General features: G+C 40.0%; 1 protein-coding gene across 1 annotated transcript; it reads right to left on the reverse strand.

The window, feature by feature from the left end:
* Positions 1 to 480: 480 nt before the first annotated feature.
* Positions 481 to 20,902, reverse strand: SYCE3 (synaptonemal complex central element protein 3). The gene is made up of 2 exons (XM_032416372.1): positions 20,794 to 20,902; positions 481 to 638 (listed from the first exon to the last, which is right to left on the reverse strand). The coding sequence occupies exons 1-2, from the start codon at positions 20,900 to 20,902 to the stop codon at positions 481 to 483; spliced, it is 267 nt and encodes an 88-aa protein (XP_032272263.1).
* Between the last annotated feature and the right edge of the window lie 1,860 nt (positions 20,903 to 22,762).

Consider the following 22,762-nt stretch of genomic DNA (forward strand, 5'->3'; position numbering starts at 1 on the left):
ACATCTGTTACTCAGGAGAGTTGTGAGAACATAAGGTCACATATGTGAGCACCTGGCACAGTGCCCAGGATGAATAAATAATGTTCCCCTTTGCCTATTTTGGAATCCACCATAGGAAGGTAAATAAATCTGACTGAATACTGCTACCTGTCCCACCCTCTGACCTGGTTTGTCTCTATCTGGCCCTGTTTTTGCTTTTTATTCTATGCTTGGTGCTACTGGCACTAAATATGTTTAATTCATTGAAAGCATCTGCATCTTATAATTCTCATTTTTGTTCGCAAGGTTTGATATGCTGCTGGGTAGGACAGAAAGGGGTCCTCAGGTTGTTCTTAAAAATAAGTTTATTGAGAAACAAGTACTGTTAATACAGCTATATATTTCAGTCGCTGTTACTCTGCCAGCAGAGAAGGCTCCGTGCCTTAGGGGCTTCTCCACATTGGCAGATGGCAGCATGGTGGCCGTGGGTGGGCAGGGGGCCTACTGTTTATGCTTGGTCTCATTGAGCAGCTCTTGCCAGTTCTTCTCCATCTCCTCCTTGCAGTTGAGGAAGGCATCCTCCAGACGGTGCATGGACTCTGCCAGCGAGGGGTTGGTGCGCATCACCACCATGTCGTAGGCCATCCATGTGGCTTGCACTGCAACAACCAGACAGGCCCTGATCAGGCTGCAGAGTGGGGCTGTGGCTCTGGAACACCCCAGGGAGGGCCACATGCCTCCAACCATGCTAAGCATCCCAGGGACTAGATCCTGCTGAGTTACCCAATTTCTCTAAGGAGAGAAAACTGGTAGGCTACATGTTATAGCGTTCATAAAAACCCATATTAAAACTTCTCCCTACACAGGGCAGTACTGAAACTTCCCTGACCTCACACAGGTCTTAACTTCTGGATGCATCGGCCCATGACATTAAGGCTGGAGGCCAGTCTGATATAAAATATTAGGAAAAATTAGAGCAAACATAGGTCCTTACCAGCAGTTCATAGCTAGTGGTTGCAGGGTGAACGCTGAGGAGTCATAATGCTTATCCAAGCTCACGTAGGAGTGACTGCTCTTACTCTAGCAAGGTTCTGAGCCTCATGTTACCTCATGCATAGTGGCCTGGGAGGCCTGCTCACCTCTATCTGGGTACCTCTGTGCTTTCATTAGGGCCAGTCCAAAGAAGAGACAGGCAGAATGAATAATAATAATTGCACATGAATATCTACACATGACCAAGGTCAGCAGCATGACAGACTTGATGTTTTACAGAAAGTTATATCTGTTTGGTTAGGGAAAAATTGTTAGAAAGGCTATGTGCAGTATCTCAACAGATAGAGGGCATTTGGCTATATAGCTTGTACAGGAATTCTTGAACTTTTGGATGCATGAGAGTCACTTGGGAAACCTGTTGAAATGTAGGTTACTGGCCCCTCCCACAACTCAAAGAGGTTCTTTTTTCTTTTTTTAAAGATTTTATTTATTTGACAGAGCGAGAGAGAGACAGAGAGGGAACATAAGCAGGGGGAGTGGGAGAGGGAGAAGCAGGCTTCCCACAGAGCAAGGAGCCCAATATGGGACTCGATCCCAGGACCTCAGTATCATGACCTGAACCAAAGGCAGATGCTTAACAACTGAGCCACCGAGGCGTCCCTCAAAGAGGTTCTTATTTACCAGGTTGGGAATGGTGCCCAGGAACCTGTATCTTAATAAGTAGACCACCCTTTCAGACCACCTGGACAGCAGGTGGAGCATGCACCTGGGAGTCAGAGCGGTTGGCTTCTGGGCTCTCCGCTTGCTACCTATGTGGCCAGGAACAAGTGACTTAAATTTACTAACCTCATTTGTAAAGGATAGACAACGTCCCAATCTCACAGCTTGCTATGAAGATTAAATGGATGATATATGTAATTTGCCTAGAACATATTAGGGTGTTCAAGATAGGAGAAACTCTTACTACAAAATAAATAATTGAGATATTCAGGGCAAAGGGTTAGGGCAGTAAGAAATAAAAATTCAGGAGAAAAAAAGAGCTTGCAGAAATGAGTCTCATATTGTTCTGCATGGCAGTTGGAATTCTAGCTCTGAGTTTCCTAAGGCCAAAGCAGAGGAAACATGCTCAGGTTTAAGACTCAGTGACCATAAAATAAAAACAAACCCATTAAGACACTTTTATCCTAAGAAAAAATTGTCTGATAGGTATATTTTTTGAGAAGTATGTAATAGAGTTGAAAAGGTCCTTGACAACATCCTATTTTATTTTTTTTAAAGATTTTATTTATTTATTTGACACAGAGAGAGAGAGAGCGAGAGAGGGAACACAAGCAGGGGGACTGGGAGAGGGAGAAGCAGGCTTCCTGCGAAGCAGGGAGCCCGATGCGGGGCTCGATCCCAGGACCCCGGGATCATGACCTGAGCTGAAGGCAGACGCTTAATGACTGAGCCACCCAGGCACTCCATCCTATTTTATTTTTTAAAAGATTATTTTTAGAGAGAGAGTGCAGGGGGAGGGGCAGAGGGAGAGAGAGAGAATCTCAGGCAGACTCTGTACTGAGCACAGAGCCCAGTGCAGGAGCTCAGGCTCCCAGGTCCCTGAGATCACGACCAGAGCCAAAATCAAGAGTTGGCTGCCCAACTGACTGAGTCACCCAGGCGCCCTGACAACATCCCTACTTTAAATACAAGGTGATTCTTCTATGTCTATAGTTGTATGTAATCACTGGCAAAAGAAAGCTGTTGGCACAGTGCCAAAGCACAGTTCAGGGAAGGCAAGTCAATGAGAAGCCAAAACACTATGTCAAGAGCAAAGCCCTCTTTGATTTGATCCAAGGAAGAAAATTCAGGATACACAGAATAGGAAGGACTCATGATCGTAAGAAAATCCTCCAGAAATATATGTCTCTTGAGTTTTTCATTCACTCAATATTTATTGAGCACCTTGTGCTCACATTTTGCTACGGCAGCCCCGCAATATAGCAGTGTAAAGACAGACACACCCGGCCTTCAGGAAGCATCTGCACTAGCTACCGTCGGAGAGGACGGAATAAACACAAGACAGTTACAGGTTGTGAAGGCAGTAAGCAGCGTGCGTTAGGACAGAGAAACGGGGTAGGAGGAATCTTACTTTAAACCAGCTGGTAAGGGCCGGCTCTCTCTGTGAGATTTTGATAAGGTCTGCATATTAGTCAAGCCAAGGTCATCATCTCTGGAAAAGCCTGAACAGCAGATATTCTTCTTTTTTTTTTTTAAAGATTTTATTTATTTATTTGACAGAGAGAGACACAGCGAGAGAGGGAACACAAGCAGGGGGAGTGGGAGAGGGAGAAGCAGGCTTCCCGCTGAGCAGGGAGCCCGATGCGGGGCTCGATCCCAGGACCCTGGGACCATGACCTGAGCCGAAGGCAGACGCCTAACGACTGAGCCACCCAGGTGCCCTGAACAGCAGATATTCTAAGAAGCCAGTTAGTGCTCACCCCCAACACTCTGATAACCTTCTGGGCAGGGTTAAAGTCCTCACACAGAAATTAAGAAAAAATGGTCAAGATGTACACCTAGATGCAGGGTTCAATAAAGGATGTAGATAAAGTGCTTCAAAAATCTGTTGTAGGAGAGGGGCGGACATCACTTAGGGATGTGGTAAGTGAATTTGCTGTGTGGGCCTGGAGGATAGAAATGGAGAACAGAGAGTACAGGAACGATGACGAGAGGGCCAGCTGAGCCACATGATGAAGGGATGAGATGGGCCTGGGGTTTATAGCCATACGTTAATTCTCACCTTTGGCAAAATAGACCAATCAACATTTTAAAATGTAAATGGTGAAGTTCTACCTCCCATTCTCAGGCCCCAGATGGTCTTACAGATGAATTTTACCAAACTTTGAGAGAACAGTTAAGTCTTATGTAATACAAGTGATTCCAGAAATTAGGAAAAGAAGATTGATAATCTCACTGTATGGGGATAGTAGCTTTCCATTCACAGTATAGGAAATTTGAGAACAGAGATAAGCAAAAATAAAAACATAATTTTCCCTAAGCTCGTTTGTTCTAAAATCAAAGATTATAGGAAAAAAATATAGGTCTATTTCACATCAATATAAAACTCTAAATATAACATGAACTAATCAAATCTAACAATGAGTTAAAATAGTATGTTATGATCAAATAGAGTTTGTAAAAGAAATTCAAGGAAGACTGAGTATTAGAAAACCAGTCAGTGTAATTAATCACATTAATAAAAATGGGGAAATCAGAGGAATATCTCAAAGCCAAAAAAAGGGCAGTTAACAAAGTTTAATACCTATTTATAATTTAAAAAATCAAAATTCTAACAAATTGGAAATAGAATGAGACACCCTTAACTTACTAAAAGTGATATACCAAAACCTATGATGAACATTATACTAAATGGAGAAACTATGTATATACTCCCTTTAAAATTGGGATCAAGCAAGGATACCTCTAACAATGTTACTGGTATAGGAGATGCTGGTAAATGGAATAAAGAATTTGAAAAGAAGTAAGAGGTATAAGGATTGGAAGGTAAGAGATAAAACTATCAGTGTTTGAGGATGCCTGGGTGGCTTAGTCAGTTAAGCGGCTGACTCTTGATTTCAGCTCAGGTCATGATCTCAGGGTTGTGAGATCAAGCCCCCCTGAGGATCCGCACTCAGGCAGGGAGTCTGCTTGAGATTCTCTCTCCCTCTCCTTCTCCCTCTGCCCCTCCCCCTTACTTAGAGATCTCTCTCTAAAACAAACAAAAAAACTCCAAACTATCAGTATTTGTAAATTATAAAAATGTATGTGAACAAATAAATATCCAATAGCTAAGTCAATCTTAAAAAATAAAAGCTAGAAGGGGGGAAATATGCCTTATCAGATATCAAGACCTCCTATAAAGTCATATATATATATTTTTAAAGATTTTTGTTTATTTATTTGAGAGAGAGAGAGCACACAAGCAGGAGGAGGGGCAGAGAGAGAGGGAGAAGCAGACTCCCCGCCGAGCAGGGAGCCCGAAGCAGAACTCGATCCCAGGACCCCAAGATCATGATCTGAGCCGAAGGCAGATGTTTTACTGACTGAACCACCCAGGTGCTCCCCTATAAGGTCATATTTTAAAAAATAGTGTGGTATAGGGGCACCTGGGGGGCACAGTTGGTTAAGTGTCTCCCTTTGGCTCAGGTCATGATCCTGGGGCCCTGGGATTGAGCCCCACATTGGGCTCCTTGCTCAGCAGGGAGTCTGCTTCTCCCTCTCCCTCTGGCTGCCGCTCCCCCTGCTTGTGCTTGTTCTCTGTCAAATGAATAAATAAAATCTTTTAAAAAAATAGTGTGGTATAGACAAATAGACCAATGCAAGAAAAATAGTAAGCTCAGAGATAGACCTAAGTATATATGGAAATTTAGTATATGATAAAAGTAAAACCAAAAATCAATGAGAAAAGACAGTTACTAGAGATGAATTAAAGATATAAATATGAAAGAGAAAATAACATCTGTGAGTCAAAATTTAGCAGAATATCTGTGATCTTGGGACTTCTTAAAAACCACAAACCATAAGGTAAAACATTGGTGAGTCTTTCTATCAAAAAATTTTTTTCATCTAAGGACAACATGGACAAAGTTTTCATACAAATGATAGAAGAAATTTATAATGCTTAAAGATGATAATGGGTTAATATCTATAATATACAAGAAAGTACTTCTAATTAATAAGACAGAAAATCCAATAATTCAAAAAAACCCGGAAAACAACAAGTGTTGGTGAGGATGTGGAGAAATTGGAGCCCTTGTGCATGCAATGCTGGTGGGGATGTAAGATGGTGCATCATTGTGTAAAACAGTTTGACATTCCTCAGAAAGCTAGACATAGAATTACCATATGACCCAGCAATTCCACTTCTAGGTAATATTCCAAACAACAGAGAGCAGGTTCTCAAACAAATACTTGTATACACATGCTCATAGTAGCACTATTCACAATAGCTAAAAGGTGGACACAATCCAAATACCCATCAAAAGATGAATGAATAAATAAAATATGATATATCCATGCAATGGGATAATTATTCAGCCATAGGAAGGAATAAAATACTAATATATTCTATAGTATGGATGAACCTTGAAAATATTATGCTAAGGAAAAGAAGCCAGAGACAAACTGCATTTACATATTATATGATTCATTTATACCAAATACCCAGAATGGGTAAATCCATAGAGACTGAAAACAGATTGGTGGTTGCCAGGGGCTGGGGATAGAGGCATATGGGGGTGACTGCTTAGGGGTACAAAGTGCCTTTTTTAAATGATGCACATATTTTGAACTAGATAGAGTTGGTGTCTGTACAACATTGTGAATGTATTAAATGCCACTGAATGTATACTTTAAAATGATTACATGGTGTGTGAATTTCACTTAATTTTTTAAAATTTAAATTTAAGATGTAGGTATTATAATTATCTTCATTTTTCAGAAGTAGAAACAGAGGGGCAGAGAGGTTAAGTAGCTGCTAAGGTCACACAGCTAATAAGTGGCACAGGTAGGATTTTACCCAAGTAATCAAGCTCCTGTGTCCACGGTTTTTTTTTTTTTTAATTATTTTTTACATTTTATTCCAATAACTTTATAGTTCTACCCTTCACATTCAGGTTATTTATTTATTTAAGAGATTTTATTTATTTATTTGAGAAAGACAGAGTGAGAGAGTGGGAGGGAGAGGGAGAGCGAATTTGAAGTAGACTCTCTGCTGAGCACAATGTGGGGCTCAGTCCCATGACTGCGAGACCACGACCTGAGCCAATACTAAGAGTTGTACACGTAACTGACTGAGCCATCCAGGAGCCCCTGGTTATTTATTTTTAAGTAAGCTCTATGCACTACCTGGGGCTTGAACTCGTGACCCCAAAATCAAGAGTCATATACTCTACTGACTGAGCCAGGAAGGCACCCCACCAGTGTCCATATTTTTACTTACAGTACACTGCTTTTTATGGTCCACAGGAAGAAATCCAAAAGGCTAACAAGCATATGAAGAAAGTCTGGAACTCTACTCAAATAGATCCTCATAGTACAGTTGAGTTTAAAAAGGAAGGTACAGGAGTGCCTGGGTGGCTCAGTTGGTTGGGCGACTGCCTTCAGCTCGGGTCATGATCCTGGAGTCCCAGGATCGAGTCCCACATAGAGCTCCCTGTTTGGCAGGGAGCCTGCTTCTCTCTCTGGCCCTCTCCCCTCTAGTGCTCTCTCTCTCATTCTTTCTCTCTCAAATTAATAAATGAAATCTTTAAAAAAATAAAAAGGAAGGTATAGGTTGGAGACATAATGCAATATAGTTTACATAACTTAAAAATACATGCATAAAAACAAAAGTACAAAATTTACAAAAATACACAGAAAGGGGATAAGCAAAAAAAAAAAAAAAGGAAATAAAAGAATGGAAACAAATAAGTGAAGATTGTTATATGGATCAGTGATGATAACACACTGTGAACTGAGAAGTAAGCCAAACTCTCTGCCAGAGAACAATTAAGAAAAACAAATCAACAAAACCCAAATCATTAGAAAACAACAAATGAAGGACCCACTATAGTAGAGAGGGGATTATCTATTATCTATTATCAATCCCAAATTGAAAAAAAAAAATGTCCTCACTGTGCCATGCAAGGAGGTACCAAGGGAAACAATCATATTCCAATACCTATTTCACTGTTATCACCGTTCTAGGCAAGGAAGATGTCAAGAAGCTTAAGACACAAGCTTTCTCAAAACGCATAAAAAGTTGGGATGCTGGGGTGGCTCAGTCGGTTAAGAGCCTGACTTCGGCTCAGGTCATGATCCCAGGGTCCTGGGATCGAGTCCTGCATCGGGCTTCCTGCTCTGCGGGGAGTCTGCTTCTCCCTCTCCCTCTGCTGCTCGTGCGTGCGCTTGCTCTCTGTCAAATAAATAAATAAAATAAAGAAAGAAAGAAAAATTCTTGTGTATTTGTGTGTGTGTATGAGAGTGTGTTATGTGTGTGCATATGTGTGTATTTGTGAATGTGTATGTGTGTGTTTATGAGAGTGTGTCGTGTGTGCATGTCTGTGTGTATGTGTGTGAGTGTGTGTGTGTGTGTGTGTGTCTGTTTCTGGGCTCTCTGTTGTATTCTGTTGCTTGTCAAATGACACTGTCTTAACTATACAGTTTTATAATAAATCTTGCTAATGTTAGGGTAAATTCCCTGTCCTTGTCTTCCTCAGAAATATCTTAGCTATTTTTGGCCCTTAAGTCTCTCATAAATGTTTAGAATAAACTTGTCAAGTTCCATGAAAAACCCTATTAGGATTTTCACTAAAACTACTTTAAAGCCTAGGATGAAATTTGGGGAGAATAGACACATTGGTTGCTCTAAGTCTTTCTATTCATGAATGTTGCTATAGCTCCATTATTTGATCTTTAGTATCTGTTAGTCAAGTTTTAGAATTTTCTGCATATAGGCCTTGTACATTTCTTGTTAAATTTCTTCCAGGGGAATTCATAGATGTGTGTGTGCACACGCCTGTATGTGTGTGTGTGTGTGTGTGTGTTACTGTTGTAAATGCCTTTAAAAAAATGTGCTCTAATTCTTTGTTGCTGGTAGGTAAAAATGCAATTAACTTTGTATACTGATCTGCAGCCACCTTGCTAAGCTTTATTATTTCCAATAATATATGTTTTATTTTATTTTTAAAGATTTTGTTTATTTATTTGACAGAGAGAGATACACAGCGAGAGAGAGAACACAAGCAGGGGGACTGGGAGAGGGAGAAGCGGGCTTCCCACAGAGCAGGGAGCCCGATGCGGGGCTCCATCCCAGGACCCTGGGATCATGACCTGAGCTGAGGGCAGATGCTTAACGATTGAGCCATCCAGGTGCCACCTCCAATAATATATGTTTTAGATTCTCTTCATAAATGTGGTATCCAGCCTCCAAGTTGACCCCAGTAGTCCCTGTCTTCTGGTAATCACATCCTTATGTAGTTTTCTCTCACATTGTACTAGCATAGGTCTGTGTGATGAGTAAAATATGGCAGAAATAATGGTATGTCACTTCTAACATTAGCTAATAAAAGACTGTACCTTCTGTCTTGGGCAGATATATATACCTATATATATATATAGTATTATACTCTATTTATTATATTATATATAATTGATCTAGGGGAAGTTATGTCATGACCAGCCCTATGGTGAGACCACATAGAAAGCCTCCTGCCAACAGCTACATGAGCTTGGAAGGAGATTCTCCAGCCTCTGGTCAAATATCCAGAGATTGAAACAATGGCCAACAGTTTGAGAACAAACCCATAAAAAATATACCCAGAACCACCCAGCTAAGCCATTCCCAGATTCCTGATCTTCAGAAACTGTGTGATAGTGTTTCTTCTTTTAAGTCGTGAAATTTGGGTTAATTTGGAGCACGATGCTTCTGTAACAAAGCCCTAAAATGTAGGAGTGACTTTGGAATGTTTCGGTGGACGGAAGCTGGAAAAACTGTAAGGGCTTTGAGGAAAGTATTAGTGCAAGTTTAAAATGCCTTGAACACACTGTTCATAGGATTTGGGAGTTTGAAAAGTCTGCCAATAGTAAGTATTTACAGAGAAATGAGGAAACTCTTATTGGAAGCTGGAGGAGAAGGGATACTTGCTATGTGGTGGCAGAAAATTTAGCCACATTGTCACAGGAAGTAATGTGGAAGGGAGAAAATGTACTTCATGAACTATTCAGGATTTACCTACATGTATAACATTTTATTTGTTTTCCATTGCCTTGTGCATTTCAGACCTTCCTTCTGAGATCATATTCCCCTTACTTAAGTAAAATTTTAGTAGTTCCTTTAAAGCAGGTCTCTTTGTGACAAATATTGTCAGTTTTTGTTCATTTGCAAATGTCTTTATTTTTCCCTCATTATTATGATTTTAAAAAGTTTATTTATTTATTTTTGAGAGAGAGAATGAATGGGGGGGAGGGGCAGAGAGAGAAGCAGGCTCCCTGATGAGCAGGGAGCCCGATGCGGGACTCGATACCAGGACCCTGGGATCATGACCTAAGCTGAAGGCAGACACTTAACTGACTGAGCCACACAGGCGCCCTATTTTTCCCTCATTACTGAAAGATAATTTTGCTGGATGCGTAATGCTGGGTGAATAGTGTTTTTATGACATTTAGATATTATTCCACTAACTTGTGGTTCTCATGATTATTGCTGAAAAAGTCCACTCCAGTTGTCACTCCTTTTAGTTTTCTTTCTCTGCATTCCTGTAGTTTTTCTCTTTGTCTTTGGTGTTCTGAAGTTTTGCTATTATGTGTCTAGGTATAGATATCATTTAATTTTCCTTAGGATGTGTTTTGTTTCTTGGATCTGTGAGTTCACTTTTCATCCATTCTGGAAAACTTGAGACATTATATTATTAAATATTAAATATTAAATTATTAAATATTGTTATTGTTCCATTGTCTCTTCATCTCTTCATACTTTCACTTTCTTTATCTCTTTTTGATGCATGATTCTCCAATTGATTATCTCTTCAACTGCTGTTGATTTCTTTCTTTCTTTCTCTTTCTTTCTTTCTTTCTTTTTTTAAAGATTTTATTTATTTATTTGTCAGAGAGAGAGAAAGAGAATGAATGGGGGGAGGGGCAGAGAGAAGCAGGCTCTCCGCTGAGCAAGGAGCCTGATGTGGGACTCGATCCCAGGACTCTGGGATCATGACCTTAGCCGAAGGCAGACACTTAACTGACTGAGCCACCCAGGCATCCCTTTTGATTTCTTTTTTTATCTTACAATACTTTTCCCTTTGAGAGGCTCCATTTGTTGTTTTTTTTTTTTTCAATCTGTCTATTCTCGAGTTTCTTTTATGCTCATCTTTGTACTGGCATCCATTACCTCTTCAGCCCTTTTATACATAGCTATTTACACTCTGCATCTGACATCATCTACAGTCTGTGGAGATCTAAATATGTTGACTCTTGTTTCTGTGGACTTTTGCTCACAGTGGCTTATCATTTCATGTATTTGGAAGGCAGCTGTGCTCACCACTATACCACCAACGCTGTATTTGGTATTTATCTGTGAGGTCATCGCTGAGGTAGCTTCTAATCTCCTCCACACTGCTATATAATCTTTCTAAAACATATATCTCTTTATGTCATTCCCCGCTTAGCTTTCTTCAGTATTTCTCTGTTAACTACAGAATGACTTCTTAGTGGGGTACACAAAGTCTTTCATGGTCTGACCCCAAATGATTTACTGAGATTTATTCTCTACCACTTCCACTTGTAGTTTATTCTTCAGTAGTTGAAACTTAAATCCAACCAACTTTTTTTTTTTTTTTTTGAGAGAGAGCATGTTCGAGCAGAGGAGGGGCAGAGGAGAAAGAGAATCTTAAGTCGGCTTCACGCTCAGCAGAGAGCCCGATGCAGAGCTTGATCTCACCACCCTGAGATCATGAGCCAAAATCAAGAGTTGGACGCTTAACTGACTGAGCCACTCAGGTGCCCCCCAACCAACTTTCTTACACTTTTGTTCCTTGGCACAAATTGTTCTTTCTGTCCAAAGGCCTTGCCCATCACCTGTCTATATGGGAAACTAACAACTCCTGTTTCAGAGAAATGCTCCATGCCTCCTCTTAAAAATTTCCATAATTTACCAGACAGATTTCAGCCATCCATTCTAAATCCCACTGGAGCTTTACTATCCCTTTATTATAGCAATTAATATAGTATACTGTATTTATATGTTTATACATTTATTTCCCCATTAGACTATAGGCAACTTACGTACAAGGCTTGGCATGTGTTCATTCAGGAGGTACTTGTTGAATGAATGAATGAATGGTGCTTTAACTCTGCCACCAAGTCTTGATCTTTCTTTGAGCTCTGGGATTATATTTTTCCAGGTTTTTTGAAGTAAAATTGAGAGACAGAAATTGTATTTACAGTTTACAATGTGATGTTTTGATAGATGTGTGCATGGTGAAATGATTACAACAGACAAGCTAATTAACATCTCCATCACCTCACAGTTATTATTTTGTGTTGAGAACACTTAAGATCTATATACTTGGTAAATTTTAAGTATACAATACAATGTTAACTATAGTCACCATGCTGTACATTAGACATTCAAAACTCATTCTACCTTGCATAACTGAAACTTCGTATTCTTTGGCTAACATCTTCCCATTTCCCCCCTCCTTAGCCCTGGCAACCATCATTTCACTCTTTGCTTCTATGAGTTTGAGTTTTTTTAGATTCCACATATAAGTGGTATCATACAGTATTTGTCTTTCCATGCCTAGCTTATTTCACTTAGCAAAATGTCCTTCAGATTCATCTATGTTGTCACAAATGGCAGGATTTCCTCTTTTTTAAGGCTGAACAATATTTCACTGCATAAATATACCACATTCTCTTTATCTGTTTATCCACTGATAGACACCTAGGTTGTTTCCATATCTTGGCTATTGTGAATAAAGCTACAGTGAACATGGGAGTGCAGATATCTCTTTGAGATACTGATTTCATCCCCTTCATTTCCTGGATACATACCTAGAAATGGGATTGTTGATCATATGGTAATTCTATTTTTATTTTTTGAGGAACCTCCATACTTTTTTAAAGATTTTATTTATTTATTTGAGAGAGAAAGAATGAGACAGAGAGAGCATGAGAGGGAGGAGGGTCAGAGGGAGAAGCAGACTCCCCGCCGAGCGGGGAGCCCGATGTGGGACTCGATCCCAGGACTCCAGAATCATGACCTGAGCTGAAGGCAGTCGCTTAACCAACTGAGCCACCCAGGTACCCTCCATACTATTTTCCACATATGGCTGTACCAATTTACATTGAGCTCTATGATTATATTTTTGACAGTGTGTAGAATATCTCCACCTTTGTGTAAAACGGATACTTCAACTCAGCATGTCCATAACTGAACTCACTTTCCCCCATCTCCTTCCAAACCTGCTCCTTTTTAACTCATGCCCATATTTTAGTCTTAGCTGAGAAGTCATTTACTCTAGGGTGCCTTTCTTGGTTCCTTGTTTTATTTTATTTTTTTTTATTTTTATAAAGAAATAGTTTTTTTTTTAAAAGATTTTATTTATTTATTTTGACAGAGAGAGACACAGCGAGAGAGGGAACACAAGCAGGGGGAGTGGGAGAGGGAGAAGCAGGCTTGCCGCTGAGCAGGGAGCCCGATGCGGGGCTTGATCCCAGGACCCTGGGATCATGACCTGAGCCAAAGGCAGACGCTTAATGACTGAGCCACCCAGGCGCCCCTTAGCTCCGTATTTTAAATTGGGTTCCCTTTTTGGCTATCTGATATTACCATGTAAACTATTCCATCTTAATATTCATCAAAAGTAATTATTTTTTAGTTATTTTTCTTCCTTCCGTGACCAACAGCTTTAGGAACAGGGACCTCATAACAATACTGCTGCAGGGCTGTACACTGGGAAAAGGGAAATAATCAGACTTTTTGGGGATTACTGGACACTGGCTCTGAATTGATACTAATTCTTGGAGACCCAGAAAGCACTACCAGTCAGTAGAGTGATCTACCAGTCAGAATAGGGGCTTAAGGAGGTCGGGTTGTCAATGGAGGTCTAGCTAATGTCTGTCTCACTGGGCTCAATGGGTCTCTGAACACACTTTGTGAAAATTTTCCCAGTTCCAGTATGCATAATTGAAATAGATCACTCGGCAACTGGGAGAACCCCATATTTATTCCCCGATCTATGGAGTGAGGGTTATTAAGGTAGGGAAGGCCAAGTGGAAACCACTAGAACTGCCTCTACCTATGAAAGCAGTAAAGCAAAAGCAACACTGCATTCCTGCGGGGATGGTAGAGATTGGTGCCACCAGTAAGGATTTGAAAGATGCAGAGGGTCATTCTCTCCACATTCCCATTCAGTCTGTTGAGCCTGTACAGAAGTCAGATCTTAGAGAACGACGGGGGATTACTGTGAACTCAGTCAGATGGTGGCTCCAGTCGTAGCTGCGATTCTAGATGAGGTTTTGCTGCTTGAGCAAATTAACGCATCCCCTGATAGCTGATACGCAGCTATTGATCTGGCAAATGCTTTTTCTCTATACTTATTGGTAAAGACCACCAGAAGCAGTTTGTTTTCTGCTGACAAGGTTTACAACACATCTTCACTATCCCAACTCAGGTATATCAACTCTCCAGCTCCATGTCATAATTCAGTGGGCAGGGACCTTTAATGCTGTTCTTTCCACAGGACATCAAGCTGGTCCATTACATTAATGATATTAAGCTGATTGGACCTGCTGAGCAAAAGAAGCTGGACACAGGAATATATACTGTATGAGTCCATTTATATGAAACTCTAGACAATTATATCGGTTGTTGCCTGGTGCTGGGGAAGGAGGAGTGGGAATTGACTGGGGAGGGGCAGAAGAAAAACTTTTGGAGTGATAGAAATATTCTGTATTTTGACAGTTGTGTTGGTTACACTGGTGTATACATTTGGCAAAACTCAGTGAACTGCACACTTAAAATGTGTTTATTTTATTGTTTGTAAATTATACCTAAATAAAGGTGACTTAACAATAAAAAACAAGAACACGATTTATCAATTCTTATGGGTTGCAGTAAAAATATCTAGAGATAAATCACTGCCCCAAATGTTTTCATGACTTAAAAAGGAATAAAAGTGAATGAACAAAGCATTCAATGCAAAGGTTTAATAGAACAATAGTTAAAAAATTAGGGAAGACAGGAGGAAAAAGCCCAGAAATCCAATTGAGTTCAAATATGGAAAAATAAATACATATTGAACTGCTTTCCTGGCCCGAATGCCCTTCTCTGAGAATTTGTCTTCATCCACAGGTCCTACAGATGGGTTGAACTTTAACTTCCATGTTATCACCCATGTGGCTTAGCCAATTCTGGTTATGAATGATGTACACTACTGTATATGCATACTTTTCAGCATTTAAAAGCAATAGATTGGATGTACACATAGCATCTTGGAAACAGCTGACATACATAGTACTGAATTAAAAAAAACAAATAGCACGAGACATATAACACTATTTATAGAAATTTAAAATAAATTTATAAAATAGCAATATACATTTCACAAGAACATACACACAAAAAAGTATATATTAGAATTGTTGTCTATGGGAGAGAGGAAAGGGAATGGGCCATGGGGATAAGGGAATAAAAAAATAATCTAGAGAGGTCCTTCATGGGCCAATGATCATAATGTATCATGAACTGAGGGGTATGATAAAATCAGTTTTCTACAGCTGAGATTGAAAATGGACAAACAATTTGTTCTACAATAGCACAGTCAGGGACTAGAGGAACAGTCTTGAGGAACCAACAGAAAATAAAATGGAAAATAACAGAGTAGTAAGACAGATTACAGAGATGATGATACAGAAGATAACACAAAAAGAGATGTACAATATGGATAATTGGAATTTCTGAAGAAGTAAACCAAAGAAATAGCACAAAAAGTATCCCAAGATATGATAAATGAAAAAGTTCTTATAAAAAATACTAAAGGGGTGCCTGAGTGGCTCAGTCAGTTAAGCGTCCAACTCTTGATTTCAGCTCAGGTCATGATCTCAGGGTTGTGGAATCGAGCCCTGCATCTAGCCCTGTGCTGGGCATGGAGCCTGCTTAAGATTCTCTCTCTCCCTCTCCCTCTGCCCCCTACTCCCATTTGTGTGTGTGCTCTTGCTCTCAAAAACAAAAACAAAAACAAAAAACCCCCCAAAACATACTAAAGTCTACAGATCTTGAGGTCTAATGTATCCCAGAAAAAGTGTTAGAAAATATTAACACCAATCTTATGCTGGTGAAGTATAGAACTTCCAGAGTAAAGCATCTTAGAGGCAGAAAAAGTAAGTCACTTTCAAGAGGAAACACATGGGCAGGCCTCACACTATTCTACAGAGCCACTAAATGCTGAAAACATCTTCTAAGTTGTAAAGAAAATAATCACCTAACCAAATTACCATTCAGTTATAAACGTAGACATATTTTTTTTAAATTTTATTTTTAAGTAATTCTACACCCAATGTGGGGCTTGAGCCTACAACCCCAAGATCAAGAGTCACACACTCTATCTGAGCCATCCAGGTGCTCCTGCCTTTACAAATTCAGGAACATGATATCCATAGCTATAGTTTCTAGGTTTAAATATTTGAACTATTTTGGGACGCCTGGGTGGCTCAGTCAGTTAAGCGGCTGCCTTCAGCTCAGGTCATGATCCCAGTGCTCTGGGATCGAGTCCCGCATCGGGCTCCTTGCTCAGCAGGGAGCCTGCTTCTCCCTCTGCCTGCAGCTACCCCTGCTTGTACTCTCGCTCACTCTCTCTCGCCCATGCTCTCTCTAACAAATAAATAAATAAAATCTTAAAAAAAAAAAAATATTTGAACTATTTGAATACAGAATGTGTAAATCTCAACAACTGTAGGATTTATGATTAGAGAACAGAATGTTAAGTGTTGTAAATATTATTATAAATGTCATTTGTAGTTGATAATGAACAAATACTAGTATAATGAATGGCAGTTATCAGTTTCTTCATCTGTAAAATAGGGATAGTAAGAGTCCTTATATCTCATACAAGTGTTGTGAGGATTAAATGAACTACTTAATGTAAAGTGCTTTGACAAGCATCTAGCATTTAATAAGTACTGAATAAATGTTATTGGTTAGTACTATTAGATCCTGAACAAAATAAATGAAATAGCTGAAGAAATAACATGAGTTTTCTTAATATTTTCCCACAGACTTAATTTTGGAACAATCTTATAGAAGCTAACGTGTTTTTCATGGTGAAGAAATATTTGTTTAAAGTGAAGAAGTCCTAAAAAAAAATAAATAAATAAAATAAAGTGAAGAAGTCCTGGGATTGAGTCCTGCATTGGGCTCCCTGCTCAGTGGGGAGTCCGATTCTCCCTCTGCCCCTCCCACCTGCTTGTGCTCTCTCACTATCTCTCTCTCTCAAATAAATAAATAAAATCTTAAAAAAAAAAATAAAGTGAATTTCTTCAGTTTCACTTCAATTTAAATTCTTCAGTAAAATTAAGGGGAATACTCTATTTTAAAAAGTAGCTTACATAGTATGATTCCCTTTTAATGAAAGCATATCTTTCAAAAAAAAAAAAAAGATTCCTCCATGCATCAACCATTGATCCATCATTCTATTTTTGCATAGACAGAGACTTGCCATAAGGTTCACCAATGTTAACAGTTAATTCTGGGTGACTGAATTTTGTTGATTTTATTTTTTCTGTTATTTCAGCTTTTATTTATTTTTGAGAGAGAGAGAATCTTAGGCAGGCTCCATGTGATGTGGGGATTGATCTCACAGGACCCTGAGATCATGACCTGAGCCGAAATCAAGAGTTGGTCGCTTAACCGACTGAACCACCCAGGGGGTCCCCCTTTATAACTTTTAGTTTTGCAAAGCTTCCTAAAGGATCTTTCCTCTAGTCTTCCCTCTCCAAACCATCCCTCCTTGGTTATCAGAGGTATCTTTCTTTCTTTTTTTACATTTTTATTGTATTTTATTTTTTTAAAGGATTTTATTTATTTATTTGACAGAGAGAGACACAGCGAGAGCAGGAACACAAGCAGGGGGAGTAGGAGAGGGAGAAGCAGGCTTACCGCTGAGCAGGGAGCCCAGTGTGGGGCTTGATCCCAGGACACTGGGATCATGACATGAGCCGAAGGCAGACACTTAATGACTGAGCCACCCAGGTGCCCCCCCTTTTTAAGATTTATTTATTTGAAAGAGAGAAAGAGAGAGAGCAAGCGGGGCAGAAGGCGAGAGAGAAACTCAAGCAGACTCCTCACTGAGTGAGGAGCCCAACATGGGGCTCAGTCCCACGACCCTGAGATCAGACCTGAGCTGAAACCAAGAGTCAGAAGCTTTAACTGACTGTGCCACCCAGGCACCCCCAGGGGTATCTTTCTAAAACACAAGTTTCTTCCTTGAAATCCCAAATGGCTTCCTCTTACCTAAATAAGAAAGGTCAAACTCCTTAGCTTGGCACTGAGAACCTTCTCACCTTTTCAGCCTCTTCTTTCTTTGGCCTGTGATCTTGCAATTCCCATGCACTAATCTCGTTCCCTGACTATGCCTGGCTTTCCTTCCCTGGCATACAGCCTTGGCTATTTCTTCTACAGGGTTTCCCTTCCTGTCTACCTCCAGCACTCCTACCTCATCTGTCCAATCTCAATTCCTTCCCTAATGCTCTGTTCAAAGCCTCACTTGCCTCCCCAAGCAGTCAGCCTCTTTCTTCTCTGTTCCCTCCCCAGTACTTGGTATATACCATTATCAGCATTTGCCAGATTATAGTTTTAATATAAAATTAAAATGTGTTTTAATTTACATATTTAAATTATAATTAATCATCTTGATGTCTGTTTCTGGCCCCCTACCCACTTCTTCTAATGAAGGAGCATCTCTATTTGACATCTCTATTCAACTTTCTTTTCTTTTCTTTTCTTTTTTTAAAGGCAGGTCACCCGTGACCTGAGATGCTGCATTTTTTTTAAAAGATTTTATTTATTTATTTGCCAGAGAGAGAGCACAAGCAAGGGGAGCAGCAGGCAGAGGGAGAGGGAGAAGCAGCTCCCTGCTGAGCAAGGAGCCCGATGCGGGGCTCGATCCCAGGACCCTGGGATCATGACCCGAACCGAAGGCAGACACTCAAACGATCGAGCCATCCAGGTGTCCCCCTTTTTCTTTCTTTCTTTTTCTTTCTTTCTTTCTTTCTTTCTTTCTTTCTTTCTTTCTTTCTTTCTTTCTTTCTTTCTTTTCTTTTCTTTCTTTCTTTCTTTCCTTTCTTTCTTTCTTTCTTTTTCTTTTTTTCCTTTCTTTCTTTCTTTTTCTTCTTTCTTTCATTCATTCTTTCTTTCTTTCTCTTTCTTTCAGATTTTATTTATTTATTTGAGAAAGAGAGTATAAACAGGGGAGGGGCAGAAGGAGAGGGAGAAGCAGACTCCCCACTGAGCAGGGAGCCCGATGCAGGACTCCATCCCAGGACCCCGGGATCCTGACCTGAGCCGAAGGCAGATGCTTAACCGACCGAGCCACCCAGGTGCCCCTCTCTATTCAAACTTAATCCTAGAATAGCACATAGTAGGTGCTAAGTGAATGTTGTTAGATAGGAGAATATTTTATTAGATTGAAGGAATTATATAACTTTTGGTAGAAAATGTATTATAGAACTTTATTTATTTTTTAAAAATACTTTCTTTATTTATTTGACAGAGAAAGAGACAGCGAGAGAGGGAACACAAGCAGGGGGAGTGGGAAAGGGAGAAGCAGGCTTCTTGCTGAGCAGGGAGCCCGATGCGGGGCTCGATCCCAGGACCCTGGGATCATGACCTGAGCTGAAGGCAGACGCTTAACGACTGAGCCACCCAGGCGCCCCTATAGAACTTTTTTTAAAAGAAGATTTTATTTATTTATTTAAGAGAGAGAGCGCATGCTAGAGAGAGCATGAGCTGGGGGAGGGGCAGAGGGAGAAGCAGACTCCCCACTGAGCAGGGAGCCCGATGTGATGCGGGATCAGGGATCAATGCCAGAACCCCAGGATCACAACCTGAGCTGAAGGCAGGCACTTAACCAACTGAGCCACCCAGATGCCCGAATTATAGAACTTTTTTAAAAAGGTGGTTTAAAAATATAAAAAACTTTCAAGTACACAGACAAAAAAATGCAAACATTTCTAAGTAGAAATTTTCCAAAGCCTGTTGTAATAAATGGAGATAATTTGCAAACTAATAATGTCCTTAAAAATAGTTTGTTTCTCATTTGAGTAGAGTATGCATGCTTTCTAAAATTTGTTTTATATTAGTATTTTCTCTAATATAACTTAGGCTTACAAATTAAAGAATTATACATATTCTGAATTAGAACAAATTAAAGAAATTATAATGGGGGGGCGCCTGGCTGGCTCAGTCGGTGGAACATGTGACTCTTGATCTATGCCTCACATTGGTTGTGAGATTACTTAAAAATAAAATCTTAAAAAAATAAAGAAATTATAATAGTATCACTACCATGGCTGTTTATCACTTAATGGAAACACGTTGAATAACAGACTAACATTCTTTTCCCAAAATGGAGAAATTTGTTCAACTCCATTGCTGCTTTATTCCACTGAACTAACTGTACCTCCCATTTCAGCACCTCATCAGTCTTAGCACTATTACTCTGAATTCTTTAAACAACTCATAGAAAGAAAGTTCCAATTCTGTTCACAGGTGTTATATTAATATTGTTTGTCATTTGCTGAGATTTGAGCTTGGGTCTGGTACTGTGCCCAGTTACAAAAAAGAAATCACTATTTCTGCCCTTAGGAAGATAAGAATCCAGTTGCAGAAATACAAACACACATAAAGTAATCAGAAAACACTTCAAGGCAATATTTAGTGGTAGTGTCCAGTTTTGTGGTATAGTAGTTACATGGTATAGAAGTTGATGTCTAATTATAATTTAAATATGTAAATTAAAACACATTTTAATTTTATAACTATAATCTGGCAAATGCTGATAATGGTATATACCAAGTACTGGGGAGGGAACAGAGAAGAAAGAGAGGCTGACTGCTTGGGGAGGCAAGTGAGGCTTTGAACAGAGCATTAGGGAAGGAATTGAGATTGGACAGATGAGGTAGGGGTGCTGGAGGTAGACAGGACAGTTCCTTGTGGTCAAGGAAGGCCTTGTTAATGCAGTTGATTTGAGCTCTGAAGTGTAGGAAGAATTTGAGCTACTGGAAATAAGGGGGAAAACACCCTACCTGAGATTTTCTCCATCTCTTCCAGTAGCTTTTCCAAGTCTTTATTCAGGTCTGACAGCATTTTCAGCATGTTGTCATAGTTTCTTTCTCCAGGGTCAGAATCAGCCATCTGGGCAGTGCACAGAAAGAAGATGCAGATTTGAAATAGACGGACAATTCCAGCTCTATTTCTCACACCTGGATAGCCCAAGCCAGAAATCTGAGGTCATCTTTAATTCCTCCTTATCTTATTTTCCTGACCCCAGGGGTCACTGAAACTCACCCATTTTATTTGTTCATGGAATATTTACTCATCTATGGGTCAAGAAGGCCCAGTGCTTGGGAGTTGCCAGTGAACACTGCCTTTGTGGAACTCATAGCCTCGCCCAGCTCTTTAAAGTCTTTATCCTCCCTCTCTCCAAGGTTGCAGTTTTACTTGAGGTCCATTCTGTTATCCACCATTGAATAGATTTACTGAGCATCTACTATGTGCCAGACAACTACTATGGCTCTGTAGATACTGTAGTATATTTGTGGATGCAGACAGATAAAACCCATGCTTTCACCGAGCTTCCATTCCAGGGGGAGATACAAATAATAAACAACAGAATGGTAAAGATACCTTTGGTTTGTGGTCACTGCAAAAAGAAAACAAAACAGCACGGTTTAATAAAGAGAATCTTTCACGGGGAGGGATGCCTTAGCTTGTCAAGTCAGCTAAGTCCTTTCTAATGAAGCCGCATTTGAACTGACACTACAATGATAAGCATTTCTTTTAAAAGATTTTATTTTATTTTATTTTATTTTACTTATTAGAGAGACAGAGCATGAGCGGGGGGTGGGGGACGGCAGAGGCAGAGGGCCAAGCAGACTTCCCGCTGAGCAGGGAGCTTAATGTGGGGCTCAGTTCCAGGACCCCGAGATCATGACTTGAGCTGAAGGCAAATGCTCAACTGACTGAGACACCCAGGAGACCTTGACACTTGAATGATAAAAAGGAATTCGCATGTAAAGAGCTAGGGAAAGAGTTCTAGACAGAATGGCTCAAGAAAAGGTGGGAGTGGTCCTCATGTGTTTTAAAGCATGGAAAGAAAGTACAGAATGGGGTCGAGGAGAAAAGTGGTATGAGGTAGATCAGTTCAGTAGGCAAGAATTTTGGTTTTATTTTGAGTGTGAGTAAAAGACACTGGAAATTGAGAGCAGGGGATTATGTTTTAAGATAATGACTTCAGCTGCCATTTGGAAAATGGACTACTACAGAAGGTTGAGAGGAGGTAAGAGTGGGAGAACCAGTTAGTTAAGAGAGCACTAGAATGGTCTAGAGATGGAAGTAGCTTTGGGCTAGGGTGGTAAGTAATGATATCAATGGTGAAAAGTGGAGGGGTTCAGGCTGTATTTTGGAAGATAAGCCAAAAGAATTTGGAAAAGGATCTGATGTGTCTAGGTTTGCAGGGGTAAGTGTTGGTAAGAAAAAAATCAAAATGACTCCTAATTTTGATGAGAACAACTTGATACGAGGTGTTATTAACTGAAGTGGGGAAGACTAAGAGAAGAACTGATTAGAAGGGAAACCAAATACTCTATTTTTTTATTTTTATTTTTTTTATTTTTTTATTTTTTTAAAGATTTTATTTATTTATTTGAGAGAGAGAGAATGAGAGACAGAGAGCATGAGAGGGAGGAGGGTCAGAGGGAGAAGCAGACTCCCTGCCGAGCAGGGAGCCTGATGCGGGACTCGATCCCGGGACTCCAGGATCATGACCTGAGCCGAAGGCAGTCGCTTAACCAACTGAGCCACCCAGGCGTCCCCCAAATACTCTATTTTTTTAAAAAGTTTTATTTATTTAAGTAATCTCCACCCAATGTGGTGCTTGAACTCACAGCCCTGAGATTAAGAGTCACATGCTCCACTGACTGAGCCAGCCAGGTGCCCCCCCCAAATGCTCTATTTTGAATATGTTAACGTGAGATGCCTATTAGGCCTCAGAGT

The sequence above is a fragment of the Phoca vitulina genome, unplaced genomic scaffold, assembly GCF_004348235.1.
Source record: "Phoca vitulina isolate PV1807 unplaced genomic scaffold, GSC_HSeal_1.0 scaffold19, whole genome shotgun sequence".
In the NCBI taxonomy this organism is placed as follows: Eukaryota; Metazoa; Chordata; class Mammalia; order Carnivora; family Phocidae; genus Phoca; species Phoca vitulina.

Excerpts from the sequence above, each read along its gene's own strand:
- SYCE3 (XM_032416372.1), bottom strand. The coding sequence starts at position 20,902 with ATGGCTGATTCTGACCCTGGAGAAAGAAACTATGACAACATGCTGAAA. Across the intron at positions 639-20,793 it reads AGAGATGGAGAAAATCTCAG|TGCAAGCCACATGGATGGCC; the intron begins GTAGGGTGTTTT and ends TGGTTGTTGCAG.